Source organism: Oryx dammah, unplaced genomic scaffold, assembly GCF_014754425.2.
Source record: "Oryx dammah isolate SB20612 unplaced genomic scaffold, SCBI_Odam_1.1 HiC_scaffold_2, whole genome shotgun sequence".
In the NCBI taxonomy this organism is placed as follows: domain Eukaryota; kingdom Metazoa; phylum Chordata; class Mammalia; order Artiodactyla; family Bovidae; genus Oryx; species Oryx dammah.
In genome coordinates this window covers 182,588,041-182,611,990 of record NW_024070186.1, presented here as the reverse complement: position 1 = coordinate 182,611,990, position 23,950 = coordinate 182,588,041, and the positions used below count along the sequence as shown (strand labels likewise).

Genomic DNA, 23,950 nt, shown 5'->3' with positions numbered 1-23,950 from the left:
GTGGCCCTGAACCTGCTGGCGCTGCTCTTCGCCACCACCGCCTTCCTCACCACGCACTGGTGCCAGGGCACGCAGCGGGTGCCCAAGCCGGGCTGCGGCCAGGGCGGGAGCGCCAACTGCCCCAACTCGGGCGCCAACGCCACGGCCAACGGCACCGCCGCCCCCGCCGTCCCCGCCGCCTCCGCCGCCGGGAACGGCCCCTCTGGTGGCGCGCTCTACAGCTGGGAGACGGGAGACGACCGCTTCCTCTTCAGGAATTTCCACACCGGCATCTGGTACTCGTGCGAGGAGGAGCTCGGCGGGCTCGGTGAGTGAGCGGCGGCGCCCCGGGGCTCGGCTCCCGGCTCCCCCGGGGCTGCGCGCTCCCTCCTCGCGCCGGGGCTGGGGGCCCCGCGCCGCCGCTAGGACGCGGTGCCCCGCGCTCCGCAGGCTCGGCCGGCCCAGCGTTCGGGCGCGGGGAGCGCGGTGGGCAGGTTGCCGGATGGTGTGGTGGTGTCTGTAAGATGCTGGGCTTTCGGGACGCTCCACCGTTTCAAGGTTCCAGAGGAGCTCCTGCCCCTTCCGAGCGCCAGGCGCCTTTAGTGGGGAGGTAGTGGCGGGGGTGGGGGGGGACGTCGCCGCGCCTTGGGGAGGCGCGTCTCCCGGCCACCCGCCCCGGCTGCCGGTCGGCGGGGCGCGCGTTCCTTTCCGCGCCAGAACTCATCTTCACGCTCGCCCCTTCCCCGCTTTCCCTTCGCGGGGCTCTGGCTACCCCCGTCCCGCCCGGGGTGGTGGGGGTGTTGCTTCAGGGACTGTTGCTATCAGCTGCCCCCTCCTACCGCAGATCCACAGAGCCCGGAGCCCAGGGGGTCATTCTTCCCCGCACCCCATTTCAAACCCGCGCTCATCGGCTCCCAGCCCCGGTTTGGGGAGTGAGCAGTGGGGGCAGTCCGGTTGGTTCCCTGCAAGGGGCAAGGAGCGCTTCGCGTCAGGCCCCCCGCCCGGGGGAGAAGATGAGGCGGGAGGCAGAGAAGGCAGGCGGGAAAGCGGGACAGCCCGGGGAGGATCCGATCAGAATTGAGGCGGGGGGCGGTGGGGGGAGGTTTGTGGGGGAAGGGGGTGACTTTTCAGAAGACAGATCCAACTGCGCCCTTGGCCTCGCACCCTTGGCCTCGCACCCTTGGCTGTACCCGCAGAAGGCGGCCAGGGCTGGAATAAGGGTCCCCGAGGCAGGCAGCGAGGCCAGGGCAGGACCCCGGGGCCCCATGCTGGGGACGCTGGTCCACACCACCCGGAACCTCCCGGACGCTGGAGAGGATGTTGCTCCAAGTCCAGGTGAGGGGACCCTCTTGAGTGAATTGATCTCTCTCCCCAAGGTTAAAACTCTCCATCTGTCTCTTAGCTCTCAGATGTCAACGTGGGCTCTGTGTGCAGTCCCACGGAGACAGGAGTGGGCCACAGACCTCCAGTTTGCCCTGAGTTAGGCTTTGGCCTGACTGGTTGAAAGGACAGAGGGAAGAAGGTGTGAAATAAACCCAGGGAGGCTGCAGTCCCTGCAGGGAATGCCCTTTCCCATGTCTTCCCTGGCTGGCTCCTCCTCTGCTCCGGGGGGGACTTCCTGGTAGGGTCCCCTGCAGAGAAGACTTCTCTGTCTCCCTTTGGAGGCAGAGTCTTCCCATCTTTGTATTGATAGCTCATTGTCACTTTTATCTCCCCCATCACACGTGGCACAACCTGAAGTTTTCTGGGGGCATGGCTTTGGCCACCAGCTTCTTGTCCCCGGTCCCCACAGGCTGGCACTCTATGAGGGCAGGGCCCTAGCGATCTTGTTCATTGCCATGCCCAGTCTCTGGGTATTGTCTAGTGCATAGAAGGTCTTCAGTACCTATTTGCAGGATAAATGTTGCATGAGGCCTCAGGACCATGGACTGGAGGTTTCCTGGGGTGCTGCCTGCTCTGTCTTACCTCTGGGGGTGACCCACTGAACTTTTATGGCACCACTTGCTTGATACTGGCTGTTTGCCAAAGACCATCTGAATAGGGTCATGCCCTGACCAGTTTCACCCCATCAGACTTACTTCTGGCGTGCACTCAGGACATGAGTATTTTACTCTGGGATGTAATAATATAATAAATTAACCTTAAAAGACATCTTGGCTAAAATTCCCTGCTTTCCACTCATCCTAGCCCTCTCCCACAGAGGCCCCAGAATGCCTTATCCTTGAAAGGATCTGCACCCTTTTGGGGGTAGAGGCCCCTCCCCACGCTTCACCTCTGCCTCTCACCACGTTTCTCCTCATGGAAACTCTCAGACCACCTGCTCCTTCCTTTGTGTACACACTCAGATCCAACACTGTGCCTGGCGGTGGCGTGGTCCCGTCTCTGCTCCATGAAGTGCCAGGGTCTTCACTGGCCAGCTTAGCCTCTCAATTGTTGGAGGTCCCTCCAGGCCTCTTCCTGAAGGTCACGCCCTAAACTGCTGCTGCCGTTATTTCCCTGTAGCTCATCCGTGCAGCTCATTCAGGGCTTGACACAAGATGTTAAGGATTTTTTGATTGGAGTATAGTTGCTTTACAGTGTGTTAGTTTCTGCTGTACAACAAAGTGAATCAGCAATATGTATATGCATCCCACACAGGATGTTTAAATTCTTTAAGCATTAAGGAATGTTAATAAAAAAATTGAAAACAATGCTAGCTCACAATTATTGAGCCCTTGATGTGTACCAGGCATTGTGAAAACGTCTCACCTGCGAAATCTTTTTGAACACCCTTGCATGGCAGGCACTTCTATGGTGCCCATTTTTCAGATGAGGAATTTGAAGTTAAGAGAGGTTCTTGTCTGGCTTCACATCTGATGAGGTGGCCTGAGTTGTCTTCCTGGGCCAGAAAGGAACCCAGATGAAGTGATCAGAGAAGAGAACCGTGCAGCTGGGGGTCGGAGAAAGGGGCAGTTTCAGAGAGGGCTCAGCATAAGACCCTCACCGGCAGTCCTTTCTTAGTAAAAACGTGAATGGTTAGTTTGTTGGGTAAATAAAACAAACCCACAGTTTTTCTCTTTTCTCTTGATCACTGTTGGTTAGCGATCGCCCCTCCCAGAAAATCACAATTTTCCTCCCTGGGAGCTTGGAAAATAGTTATCAGCCTGTCACTGTTGGTGAGAAATTTGGGAAGTCTGAGCCAAACTTGGATGATTTTCCCAGCGGATCCTACAGTGCCCAGATCCTACCCCTCCACCGCCGTGGTACTGAAAGGGTGTGAGGAGGTACCTGGCCTCAAACTTTTGTTGCTATGACAACCTTCCTTCTGGGTTCTGCGACCATTTTAAAATTTCTTTCTACTTAGAGAGGGGGAAAAAAACACCCTAACACACCCCTCCCGCCTACCCCCCAGGAACAAAATCCTACTCTCCACGCAGAACATGACCAACCAACTTCCTTCCCTCCCACCATGAAACTACAGCAAAGGTTTTCTTCCTTTCTCTGGATTTTATGTTCACTCCAGTGAAAACACCAACCACAAAATCCTAACCTCTCCATGAGAGGCAGCTGTTAAATGTTCCTTCCTCTCAAACGCCTGTTCAGTAATTTCTTTCTGTGCTCAGGGTAAAAACCTCTCCCCACTCTGGGCAGCCACAGGGAAATCTAATAAGCCCCTTTTCCCACACTAAAAAAAAATCTACAGGGTTCACAAAGAAAACTGCAGCCTGTCCTAAACAGACACAATCTCCCCAGACCCGGCACAAAGGACGCTTTTCTCTTTCCTCTAAGAAGGAGCATCAGCCTCCTTCAACAGGCAGACAGGGAAGCATGGCCTCGACACAGAATTACCCCAAGCCCTTCACGCAAATTGGATTTCTCTTCTGGCTGAGATGCTCGGAAGGCGCGGGTGGGTGCAGAGGCGGCCCTTGGGGTGGGAGGGACGGCAGAGAAAGGCCTGGAAGAGTGATGAGGGAAGGTCTGGCGGTGGGCGGGAGGGGGTGGCAGGAAGGAGGCTGCGCTGACGCGAGCGCAGGTAATGTTTGACTTCGGCTCAGGGAGTGTGTGTTTGAGCCTCAGGAGAAGGGTGACTCCGGAGGATTGATGGGGTGGCCAGGTCTAGGGGGGCTTGTGAGGGTGTCTGGAGGGAAGTGGGACTAGGGTGGCCGGCGAGAAGGGAGGGATGAGTCAGTCAGGGGAAGGAGAAACAGGATGGTTGGTGTCCTGACTCTAGACCCATTCTGTCCACTGTCACGGGTGGACAAGGTCCAGGAAGGATGGATGCCTCACGATGCCTCTTTATAGCCCTGTGGTTTGGGCAAGGGCCTCAGTTTGCTGGCCTGTAGAATGGGGTTTATGGGTATCAGAGCAACTAGCAGCTGCTCAAGGAGTAAGGATTCAGTGAAACAGTTAAGGGACATGCTGGGCACCTGTTGGGTGTGGGATGCCTGGTCACTTCTGTGCTGCCCCCTGTCTGAGCCGTATTGTGTCTCTCCTGTGGACTTCTGCACCTGTTCCATGATTGCCCCCATCCCTGCCCATCCCTGTCCACTCTGCAACTGAGTAATCATCAGATCCTGTCCCTCCTTTGCACAGGCCTCTCTGACAGTCCCCTTTTCACTTAGAGTCAAAGCCACATGGTCCCCGAAGCTTGAGGCCCCGCAGGAGGGTGGCCCTCAGCCTCCCCCAGCTCTCTGGGTCCTCTCCTTCTCACACTGGTCACTGACTTCTCCTGCACTGGCCCCCAACACCAGACAAACTCAGCCTCAGGGCCTTTGCACTGGTCCTCCCTTCTGCCTGGAAGGCTCTTCCAGCAGATGGCCACAAAGACTGTTTCAGCAATTAAAAAAAAATTATTTATTTGGCTGCACTGTTGCAGCATGTTGGATCTTTCAGTTGTGGCATGTGGGATCTGGGCTTGCCAGGTGGCGCTAGTGGTAAAGAGCCTGCCTGCCAACACAGGAGACATAAGAGACACGGGTTCGATCCCTGGGCCGGGAAGATCCCATGGAGGAGGGCATGGCAGCCCACTCCAGTATTCTTGCCTGGAGAATCCCGTGGACAGAGGAGCCTGGCAGGCTACAGTCTGTGGGGTTGCAAAGAGTCAGACACAGCTGAGTTACTAAGCACACACACATGTGGGATCTAGTTCCCTGACCAGGAACTGAGCCTGGGTGCTCTGCTTTGGGAGCGTGGATTTAGCCACTGGAGCACCAGGGAAGCTCCTGTTTCCCGAAGCTTCTTGAAATCAGCTCTCTCCCACACCTGATTCAACATTGATCTCCCCACACTTTTCCTGTTGATTTCTAGCCGCTCGCCACCATCGACTTTTGCTTAGTGTTCCTTGTTTGTTTCATGTGTGGTCCATGGGCTCTGTGCAGGTGGGGCTTGAGTTTATCTGGGTTCTCCACACTGGTCCCCAGTGCTGGCACGTAGTGGGGTTCCATCACCTTTTGTGGGATGGATTTTGGTTGTTATAACTGTTGTTTTCTGGGTGCAGTTGTCCACCAGGCTCCAAGTGTCTTCTTATGCTGCAGTGAAGCAGGGGGCTTGCAGGGGACCCCTCCCCTTCTGCTGAGGTTTCTGCTCCACCTGCCCCTCATTATGCTCACCAGTGAGCTTGGGGTGGGACCCTTGCTTGGAAGGGGAAGCCCCCTGCTACCCCATGCCTTCTTGCTTCCCCTTCACTTCTGCAGAAACCTCAGCTCTTCTGTCTGCCCCTTACATTATGCTGCTCTGTTTTCACAAGTGCAAGGAGGCCTGTGATGTCCCCAACCTGGAGCTTCCAGTGCTTGGGAATACATCAGTGTAATATTACACAGGCCAGGAGCAGCTGATGGGTGAAGAGGTGGACTTTGAAGGGGGTGGCTTGGGCCCCCCATGTGTTACTTCCTTCGGTTCCCATAAGAACCCTGTGAAGTAGGGGCCACGGTTATGCCCAATGAGGAAACTGAGGCACAGAGAGGGAAAGTGATTGGTTCAAGGCCACACAGTTTCCAGGTGGCAGAGCTGTGATATGCAGGAGGCCCCAGAGCCTGGCCCTTGTCTGCTGTGCCATGCTGTGCCATGCTGTGCCCCATCTCCCCCTCCCCAGTTAATACAGGCTCCCCCAGCGTCTCCAAGAGGCCTTGTTGGGAAGAGCACTGTGCCAGTTGTCCTGAGTCCTGGGTTTGAGTCCAGCCTCCAGTGCCAGCTTGCAGAGGGACTTTAAACAAGTCACACACTCTCTGGCCTTGTCTCTCCTTGTGTGTAAAACGAATGTTTCATTTTGTTTTTTTGTCTGCATGATGGAGGCGGCAGAGCACCCTGTGACCACAGGCCTTGTGGTTGCACTGTCCAGGCTCCAGCCCCTAAGCCACTACTCATGTGCTGTGTGACCTCTGGCAGGGGCTTGCCCTCTCTGGGCCTCAGTTTCCTTGGCTGGGACAAGAAGATGATGATATCTGCCTCACGATTGTGTCCTTGGAGTTCAGGTGGATAACACAGATGCTTGGCTGGTATAAAGCAATCACTCAATAATGGAGCTTGTGGTCATCTGACCTTGGGTTAGAGGCTGTGGACGTGTGGCCCTTGGGTCACCTTCGAACTGTCCATTTTTTAAAAAATAGGTATATTTGGCTTATTTATGTATTTTTGGTTGCGTGGCATGCTGGATCTTAGTTCCCCAACCAGGGATTGACCTCTCGCCCCTTGCAGTAGAAGTGCGGAGCCTTAACCTCTGGACCACCAGGGAAGACCCTGTCCATCTGTTTTCTTGGCCCTGCAGTGTTTTCAGCATCTCTGAATAAGTTGCCAGTGTTTGAAAATTGAGATGCTTCACAGAAACATCCAGATTGATGGCTATTCTCAAAAACTTGGCAGGTCCATCAGCACTGGGCCCAGGTTCCTGTGGGGGTGGCAGTTGCCTCTTCGGGTGGTCCACCATCCCCCCACCCCCCACCATCCTCTCTCCCCCATCCACTCAGGCCCCAAGCCTTGGGGTCCTCCTTGGTGCCTTGCGTTCTCACATCCCACGTCTCATCCATGGGCAAATCCTGCCTGCTCTTCATTTAGAATCCAGCCCCCACCTGACTATCTCCTGACCAGCTCTGCCCTGGCATCTCTCCCCTAGACTAGGGCAGTCACCCCTCCCTGGGCTCCTGCCCTTGGTCCCCACCCCGTCTGTTCTCCATCCAGCAGCCGGAGGAATCCTGTTAAATCCGAGTCCCTCCTCTGCGCAGAGCCCTCCCGTGCATCCTGTCTTACCTGCTTACAGCCAGGCATCCTCCAAGCCCTGTGGGCCCTTTGAAATTTGCCTCTCGTGCCTCTCTGACCATCCCTCCCTGCAATTGCTCTGCCCTGGCCACACCAGCCTCCTTGCTGGTCCTCCAACAGGCCAAGGCCCTCCTGCCTCAGGACCTTGGCACTTGCTGCTCCTTTAATGTGGGAACTCTTTTCCAGGTAGCTGCCAGGGTCCCTCCCTTCTTAGGCAGGGCTCTGCTCAGATGTCCTCTTCTCAGTGGACAGGGTCCCAGACCACCGTCCCAGACCATGTGGTCTGTATCAGTGACCTCACGACCTCCAAACACTTCCCCCCTCCTTATTCCCCCATCACTCTAAGTATTGTCTTAGCCACTACCTATCACTCATTTATCTCCATCCTTCCTTTCTTTCAGAAAGTTTTATTGGAGTGTAGTTGATTTACACTGTTGTGTTAGTTTCAGGTGTATGGCAAAGTGAATCAGTTACACATGTACATATCTCCCCTCTTTTTAAGATTCTTTTCCCATATAGGCCATTACGAAGTATCGAGTAGGGTTGCCCGTGCTATACAGTAGGTCCTTGTTAGTTATCTATTTTATATATAGTAGTGTGTATATGTCCATCCAGGGCTTCCCAGGTGGCGCTAGTGGTAAAGAACCTGCCTGCCACCGCAGGAGATGTAAGAGATAAGAGACAGGAGTTCAATCCCTGGGTGGGGAAGATCCCCTGGAGAAGGAAATGGCAACCCACTCCAGTATTCTTGCCTGGAGAATCCCATGGACAGAGGAGCCTGGCGGGCTACAGTCCCTAGGGTCACACAGAGTTGGACATGACTGAAGCAACTTAGCATGCACACATGCGTATGTCCATCGCAACCTCTAAATTTATCTCTCCCCCTTCCCCTCCTTGATAATCATGTTTGTTTTCTACCTCTGTGACTCTATTTCTGTTTCCATTTATCTTTATTATGTCTCTCCCTTGCTCGGATGCTGTCTTCATGGGGGCAAAACTTGGTGCATTTTACATAACACTGGCTTTGCATGCGGGTTCGGTGAATATATGTGGAACGCATGTGGGTTCTAGGACCTTCTCAGGACTCTTGTGTGCAGCGGGAGGCCCTTCTAGGACCTTCTCAGGACTCTTGTGTGCAGCGGGAGGCCCCTGGTTCTGTGCCTGCTGTTCCCTTGGACTTGTCAGATGTTCTTTCTTCCCTCTTCTCTTCCCTGTTCTGCTTCTGAGAAGAGGTATTCAGTGGGGGTGCTGTAAGGGACTAAGGGGGTTCATGCAGTCATCCTGTTTAAATCCTGGGGCCAGACTTGGAACCTTGTGGAGATATTGTGACCTCAGGCCTCTGTGTTGCCTGTGGGGCCATCCGTGGTCTGAACTGACAGGAGCAGACTCTAGCCCACTTAAGGATACTGTTTCTTTCTTTCTTTTTTTTTTTAAAGGAGGATGCTGCTGCCTACAAAATCCAGGCAAAGGCCTTGGAAGTCACAGCCAGGACTATCTGGGCTCCTGGAGGCCAGAGCTGATAATCTTCCTGCAGGTCCAGAGTCACTGACTAAAATCCTACTGAGGCCAGACTGGAAACCAAAGAGAGTCTGGGGAATGGAGGGGCCAGTGGGGAACTGGCAGCTACCGTTCAGCTCCAGTGCCCATTATTATTGGAGGAAGGGGGACCCTGTGAGACCAAAGTTGTCCATTTTATCAGCCCTCCAAGAAATGGTTGAAATTTGGCAATGAATTCAATTAATAAGAAGCGTGCTCTGCAGGACTGGGCCTAACACTTATGAGGGGCGAGCAGACTCTGTCCTGCCAGTTTGCAACTTCTAGGCCAGAGCCCTGCTGCTCATGTGATTGGAGTCCCAGCTCCTTGTTTTCATGGCTATCGGTTCACAATCTTGAGAAAGAATCTGATTGGACGGCGTGGTGCCTGTGGCAGCCTTGATGGCTGATCCTGTTTGCTCTGTCTGGGATTTGGGGGTGTAGGATCTACACAAGCCCGTCCTGTGAAGAGAGGAGAGCAGAGCTTCAAGCCAGGGGGATGGGTGGGGGCTTGGATGGACATCCCTAAAGGAGGTGACCCATTAGGCAGGACTCCAGGACTCACCATGTGAGAGACAAAATCACCTGAAATGGGCTTAAGAAAAAAAAAAGGAATTTATGGTCATTCTTGATAGAAAGTCTCCTAAGAAAAGTCCAGGTTGTGGCGTGGCTGGATCACAGTATAATTGGGAATTTCTCTTTCTAGCCCTTGGCTCTGCCTTCCTCTGGGTTAGCTTCATTCTCAAGTCCACTCTCCCCCTGTGGACATCCCCCAAAACTTTGGACTGAACCTTCTGTCCCTTTAGTAACTTCAGGGGCAAAAGAGATCATCCTCTCCAAGGTTCCAAACAAAAGTCCCAGAGCCAGTTCTCATTGGATCAGCTTGGGACTGTGTCTCCATGTCCTTGAACTGATGCGAGTGGCCAGAGGGGTAGATGGTATTGATTGACCACAGGAGATGAGGACAGGTTCCCCTCCACCATGAGGCCTGAGAGTGGAAGAGGGCTGTGCCAGTCAGCACTTGCCACAGTGATGCTGAGTAACAGCAGAACCTCAGGGGCAGACAGCTGTAAGCTCAGCTTGATAGTCTGCAGGTCCACATTAGTTTGGGCCTAAATATTAGGTGGCTCACAGGTAGGCTGGTCACTGGCTATTTGCTTTGCTGACATCTCATTGGCCAAAGCAAATCACGCAGCTGAGCCTGGAGTCACTGTTGCGGGCACCACAGAGTTATAATGGCCAAGGGCATGGATATAGGTTGTTGCTATTATTTAGTTGTTAAGTCGTGTCTGACTCTTTGTGACCCTATGGATTGTAGCCCTCCAGGCTTCTCTGTCTGTGGGATTTTCCAGGTAAGAATACTGGAGTGGGTTGCCATTTCCTTCTTTGGGGGAATCTTCCTGACCCAGAGATCGAACCTGGGTCTCCTGCATTGGGAGGTGGATTCTTTACCGTCTGAGCCACCAGGGAAGCCCTCTATGGATACCAAAGAGAATGAAGAATTGGGGCCATGAAAACAATCATTGGATTGACATATACACCTTGCTCTGTTTAAAATAAGTAACAAACAAGGACCTTCTGTTTTAAAAAAAGGGAAAGAGGACAAGAGAATGATATAGATGAGATGACATTGGCCAGGTGTTGATAATTCTTGATGGTAGTCAATAGATTCATGGGGATTTATTACACTACTCCTTTCACTTTTGTATATGTTAGAAATTTTCCACAATAAAAAAGTTAAAACAATCACTGTATTGTAGGTGGTTCTTCAAAGTTGGGACTTGTCCAAGTAAGAGGGACTTCCCAGGTGGCTCAAAAGTAAAGAACCCACCTGCCAACACAGGAGACTCGGGTTTGATCCCTGGGTCAAGAAGATCCCCTGAAGAAGGTAATGGCAACCCACTCCAGTATTCTTGCCTGGGAAATCCCTTGGACAGAGGAACCTGGCAGGCTACAGTCTATGGGGTCACAAAAGAATTGAACATGACTGAGTCACTGAACAACAACAACAACCCAGAAACAGATGCTGGGCAGATAAGGACAACAGATGCCCCCTATTTACACAACAAAGGTACGTCTAGGAACTGAAGGAGTTTGTGGCTGAGCCCTCCATCCCTGGCCCAATTCCTTTTAGCCAAGGCACTACAACTGTGTCTGAGTCAGAGGTTCTTGATCGTGTGGCCCTCTGGGCTCTGTGATGCTGAGATGGAAACCTGGGGCCTCCATCCAGAGAACCGGGTCCCCCTAAACACACAATTTGGCTTGCGGTTTCCGGAGACCCACACTGGAGACCACCCCAAGTTGAGGACCTCTGATCCATCTGGTGTTTCCCAAACCTGGCTGTGCCCAGGGCAATCTAGTTGTTGGTGGTGGTGTTCAGTGGCTAAGTGGTGTCTGACTCTTTGCGACCCCATGGACTGCCTGCCAGGCTCCTCTGTCCTCCACTATCTCCCGGAGTTTGCTCAGATTCATGTCTATTGAGTCGGTGATGCTGCCTAACCTGAACTTGCTAAAAGACAGATTCCCTAGGGCCTCGCCCTTGGACCTTCTGCTGGATAGGTGGGGGGTAAGGCCCAGGGATCTGAATTTCTTTTTTAATTAATTAATTAATTGGCTGCACTGGGTCTTCATTGCTGCCCTAGGGTTTTTCTCTGGTTGCACCGAGCAGAGGCCACTCTTCTTTGTGGTGCATGGGCTTCTCATTTCAGTGTCTTCCCTTATTGCAGAGCACGGGCTCCAGAGCTTGGGCTCAGTAGTTGTGGCACACGGGCTTAGGTGCTCCTCAGCATGTGGGATCTTCCCGGGGCCAGGGATTGAACCTATGTCCCCTGCATCGGCAGACGGATTCTTAGCCACTGCTCCACCAGGGAAGTCTCAGGGATCCACATGTCTAACCAGCTCCCCAGGGATTTCTGAAGCACAGCAGGTGTGCGCCCTAGTGTTCCCATCCAGGCCTCTCATTCTGCATCTGACAAGGGGGCAGCAGGCTCCGGCCAGGCCCCTCCCTGCCAGCCCACCTCCTCCTCCTGCTCTCTCAGCTTCCGGTAAGGTCTTCCACTTCCGGCTCTGCACCACGCTCTCTGCACTTCCTGCCACATCCAGCGTATCTGCGTGTTTGCTCTCGCTGCTCCCTCATCCGGATTCCCTTCCTTTAAATATGAAGCTGTCACGTCCGAAGACCCTCCCCAAACCCCCAGCCCTCGATGCTGTGTTCTCCCACAATCTCCTCACAGCACGTACCACTCACTGAAATGATTTGTTTCAAATTTCCAAGCACATTTATCACTTGTACCTCTCCTCCTAAAGTGAGCAGCTGAGAGCAGACCAGAGACTGTGTTCAACTTCTGACCATGCTGTCCCTGGGCCAGAACGCCGTGGTCCTTAGGAAGTGGCAGAATCCCTTTGGATGGGAGAGCTGGTACCAAGGGTCTCAATGTCACAGGATGAGGGTCTTTCCATGGGATGTACATGTTACCTTGGAAATGAAGAAAGCAAAGTTGAGGGCAGCCAGGAGGGTCAGTGCGTGTGTGTGTGTGTTTAAAGGGGGTAGAAAGTGACATGCAGGATCAGCCCAAGTGCAGAGGCCCTCTTGGCTGGTGGGGAGCACCCCACAGCCCCCCAGGACTGTTCCAGGGTGGTGAAGCCCAGGGCTCCAGGATTCCCCAGGTCACGATAGGAGCGAGGGGAGGCCCTGAGCATCCTCAGAGTGGAGGCCTGGGCAGACGTGCAGAATCCCAAGGAAGAAAGATGTGGTCCCACACGGGATGGGGCCACTGCTGGGGACAGTAGTTTAGAGCAGAGTGAGTGGGAAGTTTTCCTCTCCTGAGTTTTCAGAGGAAATGTGGGTTTCAGTTTCCCCACCTGGCAAGTGGAGTGATTATCCCGAGCTCCTGGTTCGGCTCCTTCCTGTGAGTCAGTTCAGTTCAGTTGCTCAGTCTTGTCCGACTCTTTGTGACCCCATGGACTGCAGCACTCCAGGCTTCCGTGTCCATCACCAACTCTCGGAGCCTACTCAAACTCATGTCCTTGAGTTGGTGATGCCATCCAACCATCTCATCCTCTGTCGTCCCCGTCTCCTCCCGCCTTCAATCTTTCCCAGCATCAGGGTCTTTTCTAATGAGTCTTGGTGGTTTAAATCTATTCCAATGGGGAGGCCAGAATCGCTGACAAAAAATGAAGATGGCAGCGCTGACCGCTGTCACTGGATTCCAGCTGGGTGGTGACTCACTGAGGTGTGAAGGGTGGCCCGGCCCCAAACTGCTCATGCAGAGGCTGCCTCCTCATCGCTTCTGGGTACTGGGCTGCAGGGTCCTCTCCCAGGGGCTGCCCCCTTGCTGCTGGTGGACACCAGCCAGGGGATGTCCATATTCCAGCTTCCGGAAGCAGATCTGGAGCCTGGGGGAGGGACAGTGGTGGGTAGGGGCCTTGTCTTGCATCCCAGCCTCCCAGGGAGGGGATCAGAGATGGCAGGCACACCCCAAATATGAGAGGGACCCAGGGCAAGGCTGCGATCAGACAGAGGAGCCAGGAAGGGAGGTAATGAAAGAGAGTGGCAGAGACAGAGAGAGAAAGACACATACAGAGGGGACGAGGGCAGGAGAGGGGAGTGAGGCAGAGACGTGGAGACAGACAGAGGGATGTGCAGAGTTACAAACCCGGGACACACACGCACACAGATGGAGAGACACAGAGAGAAGCAGAGGCAGCAATTAGGAGGGAAACAGAGTAACTGAAAGGGAGACACCGAGAGAGAGAGGGACACACACACACGCACACACACAGGCAGGCCTGAGGAGCTGGGAGGAGAGGCAAGTAAGGGGAGCCTGAAATAGCCCGGGGGAGGTGGGAAGGCTCACATATGGCCCCCTTCTTGCTGCTCTTTTCCAGGAGGGCTGAGTCCATGGTGGGAGAAGGCGGCACCGCCATGGGTGGGCTCGTGGGGCCTCAGCCCTGGGTGCCTCGGGCAGGTGGGGAAGGTGCCAGGCAGGTGGGGAAGGTGCGGCAGCCAGACCAGACCCTCCCCTTCCCCAGACTACCCCCTCCTCCTCCCTCCATCCCTCCCCTGCTGGGGGGGAGTGGGTGGGCTTGGTGTTGTGCTACTGGGGGGCTTCTGCCCATCGAGGCTCTCCAGCCCCTCTCCAAACTGCCACAGGTCAATAATAATAAGGATGGTGGTGACTCATGTATGAGGAGAGTAATAAACACATCTTAGCAAAACTATGGTCTTTTTATTAGTCATTTGCAGCCCAAGTAAACTCAGTGTGTAGGAGGCAGCTTCTCAGTGAGTCGACTGGATCTGTATCCTGGTGGCCACTGGGACACACTTGTGGAGCCTCCCCTGCCTCTGTCCTTGTCTCTCTGTCCCTTCTTCTCTCTGGGCCTCTCTCCATCCTGCTTGCTCTGTCCGAGGGTTGAGCTCCAGAAGAACTGTCTCCCTGCCGTCCTTGTCCCATGCTCTCGGCCGCCAGCTTTGTCCCCTGCTGGTTTTGGTGGCTCAGATGGTAGAGTCCACCTGCAATGCAGGAGATGTGGGTTTGGTCCCTGGGTTGGGAAGATCTCCTGGAGGAGGAAATGGTACCCCACTCCAGTACTCTTGCCTGGAGAATCCCATGGACAGAGGAGCCTGGTGGGCTGTAGCACATGGGGTTGCAAAGAGTCGGACACGACTGAGCGACTAACACTTGCCTTGCCCAGCCTCAGGAGAAGTCTGGGTGGTCCTGGTTGAGGAGCAGAGGGAGGAAGACCCTCCCCAGACACAGTCAGGTTTGGGGGTTGGGCACAAGTCTCAGTGACTCTCCTCAGTTGAGACCTCTGCTCAGAGGTCCGTCCTGCCTCTCCAATGAACAAGTCCGCAACCCACTGTCTGTTCTTCTGCCATCACTGACCGGGGGAGGCTGGTCACTCTGCCCTGACCATCTACAAGTCTGAGAAGGTTCAGACAACCCCAGGGTCTGTGTTCCATGTGTCCCCATCCTGGACTCAGGTAAGAGAGGCCCTGTCTCTGGGTTCCGAGGCTGTAGAAGCAGGAAAGAGGGACGAGTTTCTGCCCAGAAGTGGCTCGTGCCATTTGGCTTGCATTTCATTGGCCAAAGCAAGTCACATGGCATTAGCTAATCTCCTGGGGGCTGGAGCACGGCGGTCCTACCAGGTGCCTAGAAAGCAGAGCTTGGGAAGACTGGTGACAAGCGTGATTGGATACCTCATCCTCACTTGCCCCCTCAGCTCCATCTCAACAAGCAATAAAGGACAGCACCATCTTTCCCAGGTAAAACCTTGAAGTTCTCTTTAACCCCTTCTCCCCGCTCTCTGTCTCTCACACATACATCAGCATTCAATCCATCAGCAGATCCTATTGGCTCCTTTTCAAAATACATCCAGGGACTTCTCTGGTGGTCCAGTGGTTAAGAATCCACCTTCCAATGCAGATGCGAGTTCTATCCCTGGTTGGGGAACTAAAGTCCTACATGCTGTGGGGCAATGAAGCCCGTGTGCCACAAGGAAGATTCCCACATGCTGCACAGAAAACTCCAGTGTGTCAACTAAGACCCGATTCAGCCAAAAGTAAATAAATAAATATTAACAAAAATAGAAATACATCCAGAGTCCAACCATTTCTCCCCCTCGCCTCTGCCCCCCTGGTCTGAGTGGCTTGAGTAGAGGAATGCATCTAATGTGTAGTAAGGTGCCAGGCCACTCACTGCTTCCACGTGTGTTCTTAACTGCATAAACCAGTCACATCTCTGTGACTTTTCTAGACTGTCTTTTTTTTTTTTTAATTGAAGTATCGTTGATTTACAATGTTGTGTTAGTTTCTGGTGTACAGCAAAATGACTTAGTTATGTATACATATTCTTTTCCATTATAGGTTATTATAAGATATTGAATATACTTCCCTGTGTTATACAGTAGGTCCTTGTTGTTTCTCTACTTTATTTTTGAATCTCTTGTACATTCAGATACTCACTGTTTTTAATGGAGGTTTTTTAATTGAAGTGTAGTTGATTTGTGGATACAATATCATGTTAGTTTCAGTTTCAGGTACACAGCACAGTTATACACACACACACACACACACACACATATATACTTTTCAGACTCTTTTCCCTTATAGGTTGTTACAAAACATTGAGTATAGTTTCCTGTGCTGTATTGTAGGTCCTCCTTGTTGGTTATCTATTTTATATATAGTAGTGTGTATCTTCAGAGAAGGCAATGGCACCCCACTCCAGTACTCTTGCCTGGAAAATCCCATGGGCGGAGGAGCCTGGTGGGCTGGAGTCCATGGGGTCTCGAAGAGTTGGACACGACTGAGCAACTTCACTTTCACTTTTCACTTGCATGCATTGGAGAAGGAAATGGCAACCCCCTCCAGTGTTCTTGCCTGGAGAATCCCAGAGACGGGGGAGCCTGGTGGGCTGCCGTCTATGGGGTCGTACAGAGTCGGACACGACTGAAGCGACTTAGCAGCAGCAGCAGCAGCAGCAGCAGCAGTGTGTATCTGGGGGCTTCCCTGGTGGTGCAGTGATAGAGAATCCCCCTGCAATGCAGGAGACATGAGTTCCATCCCTGGATCAGGAAGATCCCCTGGAGAAGGAAATGGCAACCCACTCCAGTATTCTTGCCTGGAGAGGCAGGCTACCCTTTTCCATGGGGTTGCAAAAGAGTCAGACATGGCTTAGTGACTAAAAAACAACAGTGTGTGTATGTGTTAATTCCAAACTTCTAATTTATCCCTCCCTGACTTTCCCCTTTGGTAACTTAAGTTTGTTTTCTATGCCTGTGAGTCTGTTTTGTAAATAAGTTCGTTTGTGCCATGTTTGAGACTCCACATATAAGTGACATTGTATCGTATTTGTCTTTCTCTCTCTGACTCACTTCATTTAGTCTGGTAATCTCTAGATCCATTCATGTTGCTGCAAATGACGTGATTTCATTCTTTTTTATGGCTGAGTAGTATTCCATTGTATATATGGACCACATCTTCTTTATCCGTTCTCCTGTCAGTGGATGTTTAGTTTCCTTGCTTCTCAAGCCGGTTCTTCATTCCCCCTCTGATTGTGTTGGAGTAGGATTTTGAGACCTGTGGTCAGTCATCTTCCCATATATGACTGCCGGCCTAGTTGTTCTGACACTTACTGGGTAGTTATTTCCGTCTTGAAAGAGTTGTCTTCCTTTGCAATAAGAGATCATTTGGAATGATTATTTGGAAGCTATCTTCTTGTCTTCTTCGGTCTTCATTCATTCAGACATGTTTTTTGAGCACCTGCTCTGTGCTGGGTCCTCTCCTCTGTACCAGGAATACTGGGTGAACTTGATGAATGAAGTCCCTGCTCACGAGGAGCTCATATTCCAGTGGAGAGAGAAAATAAATAAGTTAAGCAGACATAAATCAATAATTTCATATGAAAAGTAAGTGAAAAGAAAGCTGAGTCATGTCTGACTCTTTGTGACCCCATGGACTGTAGCCTGCCAGGCTCCTCTGTCCATGGAATTCTCTGGGCAAGAATACTGGAGTGGGTAGCCATTCTTTTCTTCAGGGGATCTTCCTGACCCAGGGATTGAACCCAGGTCTCCTGGATTGGAGGCAGAGTCTTTACTGTCTGAGCCACCAGGGAAGCCCATAATTTCATATATTTTCAATTACTGTAGACCTAAGTGCTATGAAGCAGAGTCATGAGATAGCAGGGGAGGGCGGGGTTCTTGATTGGGTGTTGGGGAAACTTCTTTCAAGGAGTGACATTTGGACTGAGATCTGAATGACCAGGATAAGGTGGCCACACAGAGTTCTGGGTACGGGGGCAGTGTTCTAGGCAGAATAAGTTCATCCATTTTCTACTTCTTGAGTCAGTTTTTAGAGAATTGTGTTTTCTCCTAAAATAATTTATTCATCAAAAGATTCAAACTTATTTGTATAAAATTTAGCAAAGTATTTTCTTGTGATTAAAAGCAAAAGTCTCTGTTTAATTAGTTTCTTCTTTACACTCCTAGTCCTATATATTTTCCCTCTTTCTCTTGATTTATCTTGCTGAAATCTGCTGAGGGTGATATGGGTCCTGGTGAAAATTGCTTTTCAGACCCTCCAGAAAAGAGCAGACTGGCTTGAAATCTTTACCTGGGATCTGTACTGAGATGTCACATTCTCAAGTTGAAGGCTCCGGTAATTTGTTCCTGATTTTTCTCTTGTTTTTGGTCCAGGTCTTACCAGCTAGGCTGTTAAATTGTGCCCCACCCCCCCTTTTTTTTTTTAAAATAAAGAAGCCATACTCCTGTATTTATAAATTCAGTTTAAATTTCCTAATGCATCATTAATTTCTTTTGGCTTACTTTTGTGAGAGTTGTTTTATTAGTGTTTTCAAGTATTTGAGTTGAAAATTTTGTTTCCATAGTTTTAAAAACAAGAATGCATTTAGTGCTATGAGTTTGCCTATCAGCACCACTTTGCTCAAATCTTGTGAGCTTTGAAATGTAGTGCCTTTTTCAAAATGGTTTTCTAAAAGTTCTGAAATTATAATTTTGTTTTCAGCAGTTCTGGAATTTCGGTTTTGTTTCCTCGTTGAATTATTTGCTTGTTTATTTTGGCTGCTCTGTGTCTTTGCTGTGGCGCGCGGGATGCTCTGGCTGGGGAGCGTGGGCTTAGTTGCCTGCCCTGCAGCTAGGGGTTCTTAGTTCCCTGACGGGGTATTGGACTCGTGCTCCTTACATTGGAAGGCGGATTCTTTACCACTGGACCACCAAGGAAGTCCTTTTCATTGAGTTTATCTTCAAGAATAATTTAGTGGAGCATTAAAAATTTCCTGGTGCTTTTCCTTATTCACTTAAATTTTTTTGTCATTAATTTTTAGCTTTACAGAATGTTGAAGGAGGTGGCCTGTGAAATTCTGCTGTGTACTTTTTGGGAAAAATTATTTGACAAATTGAATGTTTTATTTAATTTCCCTGTGTGTAAGGTAAAGCAGCTTTATAAAATTTAGAACTTCAAGGATGATTTGGTTGTTTATTTCTCTTTGCTTTCTTGATCTGTCAAAAACTAGTTACAGTAGGTCAAAGTCTTTCTCTTCGATAGAATTCTTTCCGTTTTTACTTGGGTTTCTAATAGTTTTTGTTTTTATAAAGTTTGATTCTTTGTTATTCATCACAAAAAGATCTGTGACAGTTATATTTTCATTGTGGAATTGTGGATTTTATCTTTTGTCAAGATAAAATGACTGTTTTCCCCTAGTGAATGCTTTTTGCTCTGGCTTCTATCTTTTCACATTTTAATATCAGTATCCCAGCTTTCTTTTGTTTGTGTCCTCTTGATATCTTTCTAGCCTTTTTATTTTAACTTTTTTGTGTCCTTCGGTTAGGTGCACATCTGGTAGGAACAGCATAGTTAGAGTCCGTCTTTTGGGACACCTGGGGGTCTTAACCAAATGACGTTTATTTCTGTAATCAGTACATCTGATTTCATGTCTTTTTGTAGAATGTTTCAATTCTTTATTCCTTTCTCTTTAAGCATGTTCTTTGTTTTTCCTTTTTGCTTTTGTTTCTATTTTCTTTGCTAATGACTTGAAAAGTATACACATTGGTGTTAATTCTGTTTTTAAAACCTAGGTTTCTATTTCTCTAATAATTATGAAGAACTGTTTGTAGTACATCTTCTGTGCTAAGTCACTTCAGTTGTGTCCGACTCTTTGCAGCCCTATGGACTGTAACCTTCCAGGCTCCTTTGTCCATGGGATTCTCCAGGCAAGAATACTGGAGTGGGTTGCCATGCCCTTCTCCAGGTAGTCTTCCTGACCTAGGGGTTAAACCTGTGTCTCTTAGGTCTCCTCTATTGGAAGGCAGTTCTTTACCATGAGTGCCACCTGGGAAGCCAGTTGTTGTTGTTGTTGTTTTTGCTGTTCCATGTAGCATAAGGGATCTTAGTTCCCTCACCAGGGATTGAACCTATACTCCCTGCAGTGGAAGCCCACTGGACCACTGGAGAAGTCCTAGGATGAGATTAGTGGCTCTTGAATTTTGGTTTTTACTCATATATGTAATAATAATTGCAACTTGTTTTCTTGCATAGCTGGTTTCAATACCAATTCCAAGTCCTTTTAGTAGATTTCCACCCCTACCCCATTTTATTCATGTCCTGGTTGACTTTGAACACTAGATATGATGGTGTATGTTCTGGCCACCAGCTGCGGGCTGGATCCCATGCTTGATGCTGAGATGCAGTGGAGATGAGGCCAGTGAGGTAGTTCCTGCCCTCCTGGAACTTCTAGTGGTGTGTATGTGTTCACACATACATCTGCTCATGTGTGAATGTGCATATATTAACAATACATGAAGCAGCAAACCCATCTCCTTCTGAGGAGGGGCACTTAAGTGGGATTTGAACAATGAGAGGAAGCTAGCCTGGGGCAGGCAGAGGAAACAACAGTGAAAAGCCTCTGCAGAGGGACAGAGCTTGGCGAGTGGGAGGAATGGAGAGAAGCTGGATGTGGCTGGAGGGTAGTGAGCTAGGGAGAGTGGTGTGGGGTGAAGTGGGGCAGGGGGCAGAGACAAGATCAGAGCTTTGTAGGCATGGAGGACTGTGCTTTATCCCCAGTGCACGTAATCTGCTTCTTAGCTCTTGTTTAAGAATGGCTCGCTGTGACCTTTGGCCATGCATGACACCATAGCTGGGTATAGAAGACACAGGTTTAAACCTTTCCCCTTAGTATCCTGTGGGCATCGTTCCATGTTTTCTGGCATCTCTCACTGAGGAAGAGATGCCTGAAGTCAGTCTAATTTTTTTCTTTTGTAGACAACTGGTTCTGTTTTTCCTTGATTCTTATATGATTTTCCCCATTCATCCTCAAAATAGAATTTCATCACAGAATAAATAAATCTCTTTTTAAATTGGCCAAGTACCTGCTGTTATCAGCTTAGGAAGGCTTGATTGTATTATATTTTCAACTATTTCTACTATTCCATTTCTTCTGGGCTCTTCTTCAGAAACACCCACCTCTTATTTATGGGATTGTTTTCTGTCCCCTGACCTCTATGGCTATTATTTTCTGTCACATAGGCTAAATGTTGTTTTTGGCATTCTCTGAACTTTCTGGATCTGTCTGATGTTAATTTGGGGTGTATGTATATATCCCAAGTAAATTAAATGTAACATAAATGTGTATATATATCATATCTCATATTCTTTGCCATTATGGTTTATTCTAAGATATTGAATATAGTCCCCTGTGTTATATATAGTGCTACTTTGTTGTTTATCTATTTTTACATATTAGTGCATATTTGCTAACCCCGAACTCCTAATTTATTCCTCCTCCTACTTTCCCCATTGGTAACCATAAGTTAATTTTCTGTGTCTGTGAGTCTGTTTCTGTTCTGTAAATAAGTTCATTTGTATCATGTTTTAGATTCCACATATAGTGGTATGATGTGATATTTGTCTTCATCTGGCTTATTTCCTTAATATGTTAATCTCTAGGTCCATCCATGTTCCTGAAAATGACATTATTTTATTCTTTTTATGGCTGAATAATATTCCTTTATATATATTTTAATTACATCTTATTTATCCATTCATCTGTTGATGGACACTTAGGTTGCTTCCTTGTCTTGGCTATTATAGTGTTGCTACAAACAGTGGGGTGCATGTATCTTTTCAAAGTAGAGTTTTCTCTGGATATATGCCCAGGGGTGCAATTCCCAGATCACATGTTAGCCATACTTAGTAATTTTTTTCTTAATAGCTGGATATGGTATGCTGGGTAAAAGGAACTGCTGTCGATAGCCTTCAGTAATGTGATGGTGAGGTGTGGGGCAGGGCAAGTGTCCTGTGGTCTAGTGACTTAGGTCTCAGCCTTTTGGTGAGCCTGTGCCCCTGGGTTGTGAGTTTCCCATGTGCTTCTTGGTCCCCTGTACTATTAGGTGGCATAGAATCGCTGGCATTGGGTATTTCCCTTGCTCCAGGTCAGTGAGGCTCTGATAACACCCCAGCAGGTTAGACTACTCTGGTTCCCTGGTGGCTCAGATGGTAAAAATCTGCCTGAAATGCTGGAGACCTGGGTTCAGTTCCTGGGTTGGGAAGATGTCCTGGAGGAGGAAATGGCAACCCACTCCAGTATTCTTCCCTGGAAAACCCCATGGACAGAGGAACCTGGCAGGTTATAGTCCATGGGGTTGCAAAGACTGAGCAGCTAATATACAGGTTGGACTTTGGTTAACTAGTTTTTCCTGAGGGTAAATCTTGTTGAGAAGAACAGAATGCTCTGATGAACTTCATATGGTTCATTACCCCCATTCCCTTCTGAAGTATGAGGGGTTTTTTCTCTGCTATTCACTGTGAGGATGTGGTAGACCTTCTGCAGGTAAAAATCACAGAAATGTGAGGACCCTGGATGACGGAGTCCCCGCAGGAGTTTTCATCGCTCAGGCTTGTCCACACTGAGCCTCCAGCAGTTCCTCAATTACAGTTCAGGATGCCTTCACCCAGCACTGCTTCCCACAGCGGTTTCTGCTCTGGGATGTTGTGTTTCTCTGAATCCGCCTGAGCCTCCACCAGTTTTGGGGACAGCCGTTTGCCTTGTGACCTCACTTCTATTGGTGCTCTAAAAAGAGTTGTTGAGTTTTCAGTTTGTTTAGCTTTTTCTTTGTTCTTAGGATGGATTGGGGGCTTCCCAGAGGGCACTAGAGGTAAAGAACCCACTGGCCAATGCAGGGGACAGAAGAGACGCAGCTTTGATCCTTGAGTTGGGAAGATTCCCTGGAGAAAGGCATGGCAACACTGTCCAGTATTCTTGTTTAGATAATCCCATGGGCTTCCCTCATAGCTCAGCTGGTAAAGAATCTGCCTGCAGTGCAGGATACCCTGGTTCAAGTCCTGGGTTGGGGAGATCCTTTGGAGAAGGGATAGGCTACCCACTCCAGTATTCTGTCCTAGAGAATTCCATGGACTCTATAGTCCATGGGGTCACAGAGTTGGATGCGACTGAGTGACTTTCACTCACACACGCATGGACAGAGGAGCCAGGCGGACTACAGTCCATAGGGTCACACAGAGTTGGATACAACTGAAGTGATTTAGCACACATGCACACAGGGTGTATTGGTGACTTCCAAGCCTCTCACCTGCCATAAAGAAAACCAGAAATCCCATTCATTCTTTTGTATGCCAGAATAGTTTAGAAAGTTTGTTCTCTAGCTTTTGGTATCTCTGAATGCTCAGAAGCATGGATTCTGGCCCTAAATCCTTTATGCTTTTCTCCTCCAGTGATTATGGTTAAATCGTGCTTGGGCAGCTCTGAAGGTGCCTTGGTCTAGTCTGAGAGATCCTCTCGCTTCCTCTTCCCTGTGCTCCAGCCTGATTCTGCTGGGAGCTTTAGGGTAGGAAATGTGGTGCTTCCATCGAAGCAAGAGCTTCTAGGCCCCAGTTTAAAAAAATTTTTTTTTTGGCCAGGCCGCATGGCATGTGGGATCTTAGTTCATTGACCAGGGATTGAATTTGTATTCCTTGCATTGGAAGCTTGGAGTCTTAACCACTGGACCACCAGGGAAGTCCCACCAGGCCCTAGTTTTAATTCCAGCTCAGAGGAGCAGAAACACAAGAGAAGATTCTCTCTGTTCCTTGAGCTGTCCCTCCTGGTGTCCCTGACTCATCAGAGCATCTCCTCCTGGGCAATGGTGTAAGTTTTTGGAGGTAAACTGCCATGCTGCAATGTCGATTCCATTTTCTGTGGGGTTGAGTCTGCTCTTCACTGCTTCAGATGTGTATCTGGACTCTGTTTTTGCATTTTTTGGACTCCGATGGTAAAGAATCTGCCCACAATGTGGGATACCTATGTTTGACCCCTGAGTTGGGAGTCAAACCCTGAAGAAGGGAATGGCTACCCACTCCAGTATTTTTGCCTAGAGCATTCAGTGGACCAACTGAGCAACTAACACTTTGAATCTTTAGTTCCTTAAAGTCCTTCCTTTCACCTAGACTGCCTTCCTGGCGGCTCTTCTCAACTAAATCTGTTGTCTTATTCTCCAATCTGTTGAGTCTCAGTTATGGAGTTTATATTTTCTCAGGGACAGGAACAAATGCTTCCACGAATTATCTTAGAATAAGTGCATTTCAAAGATGTGCTTCTGTTCCTCTTTTTAGGTTGTAGAATGATCCCCAATGCCCTATTCATGATTGTTTCCCTCATCTCTGGGTTCTGGAAAGGTCTCTTCCGGCCTAATGTTTATT

At 49.7% G+C, this 23,950-nt stretch overlaps 1 protein-coding gene across 1 annotated transcript in view; it reads left to right on the top strand.

Moving 5' to 3' along the window:
* GSG1L (GSG1 like) overlaps positions 1–23,950 on the top strand; it is a gene marked incomplete at its 5' end in the record, with an annotated part of 250,765 nt that continues 226,815 nt past the window's right edge. Inside the window, one exon of the mRNA XM_040266633.1 lies at positions 1–307. Coding sequence (XP_040122567.1) covers positions 1–307 — 307 coding nt within the window. The remainder of the gene's footprint in view (positions 308–23,950) is intronic.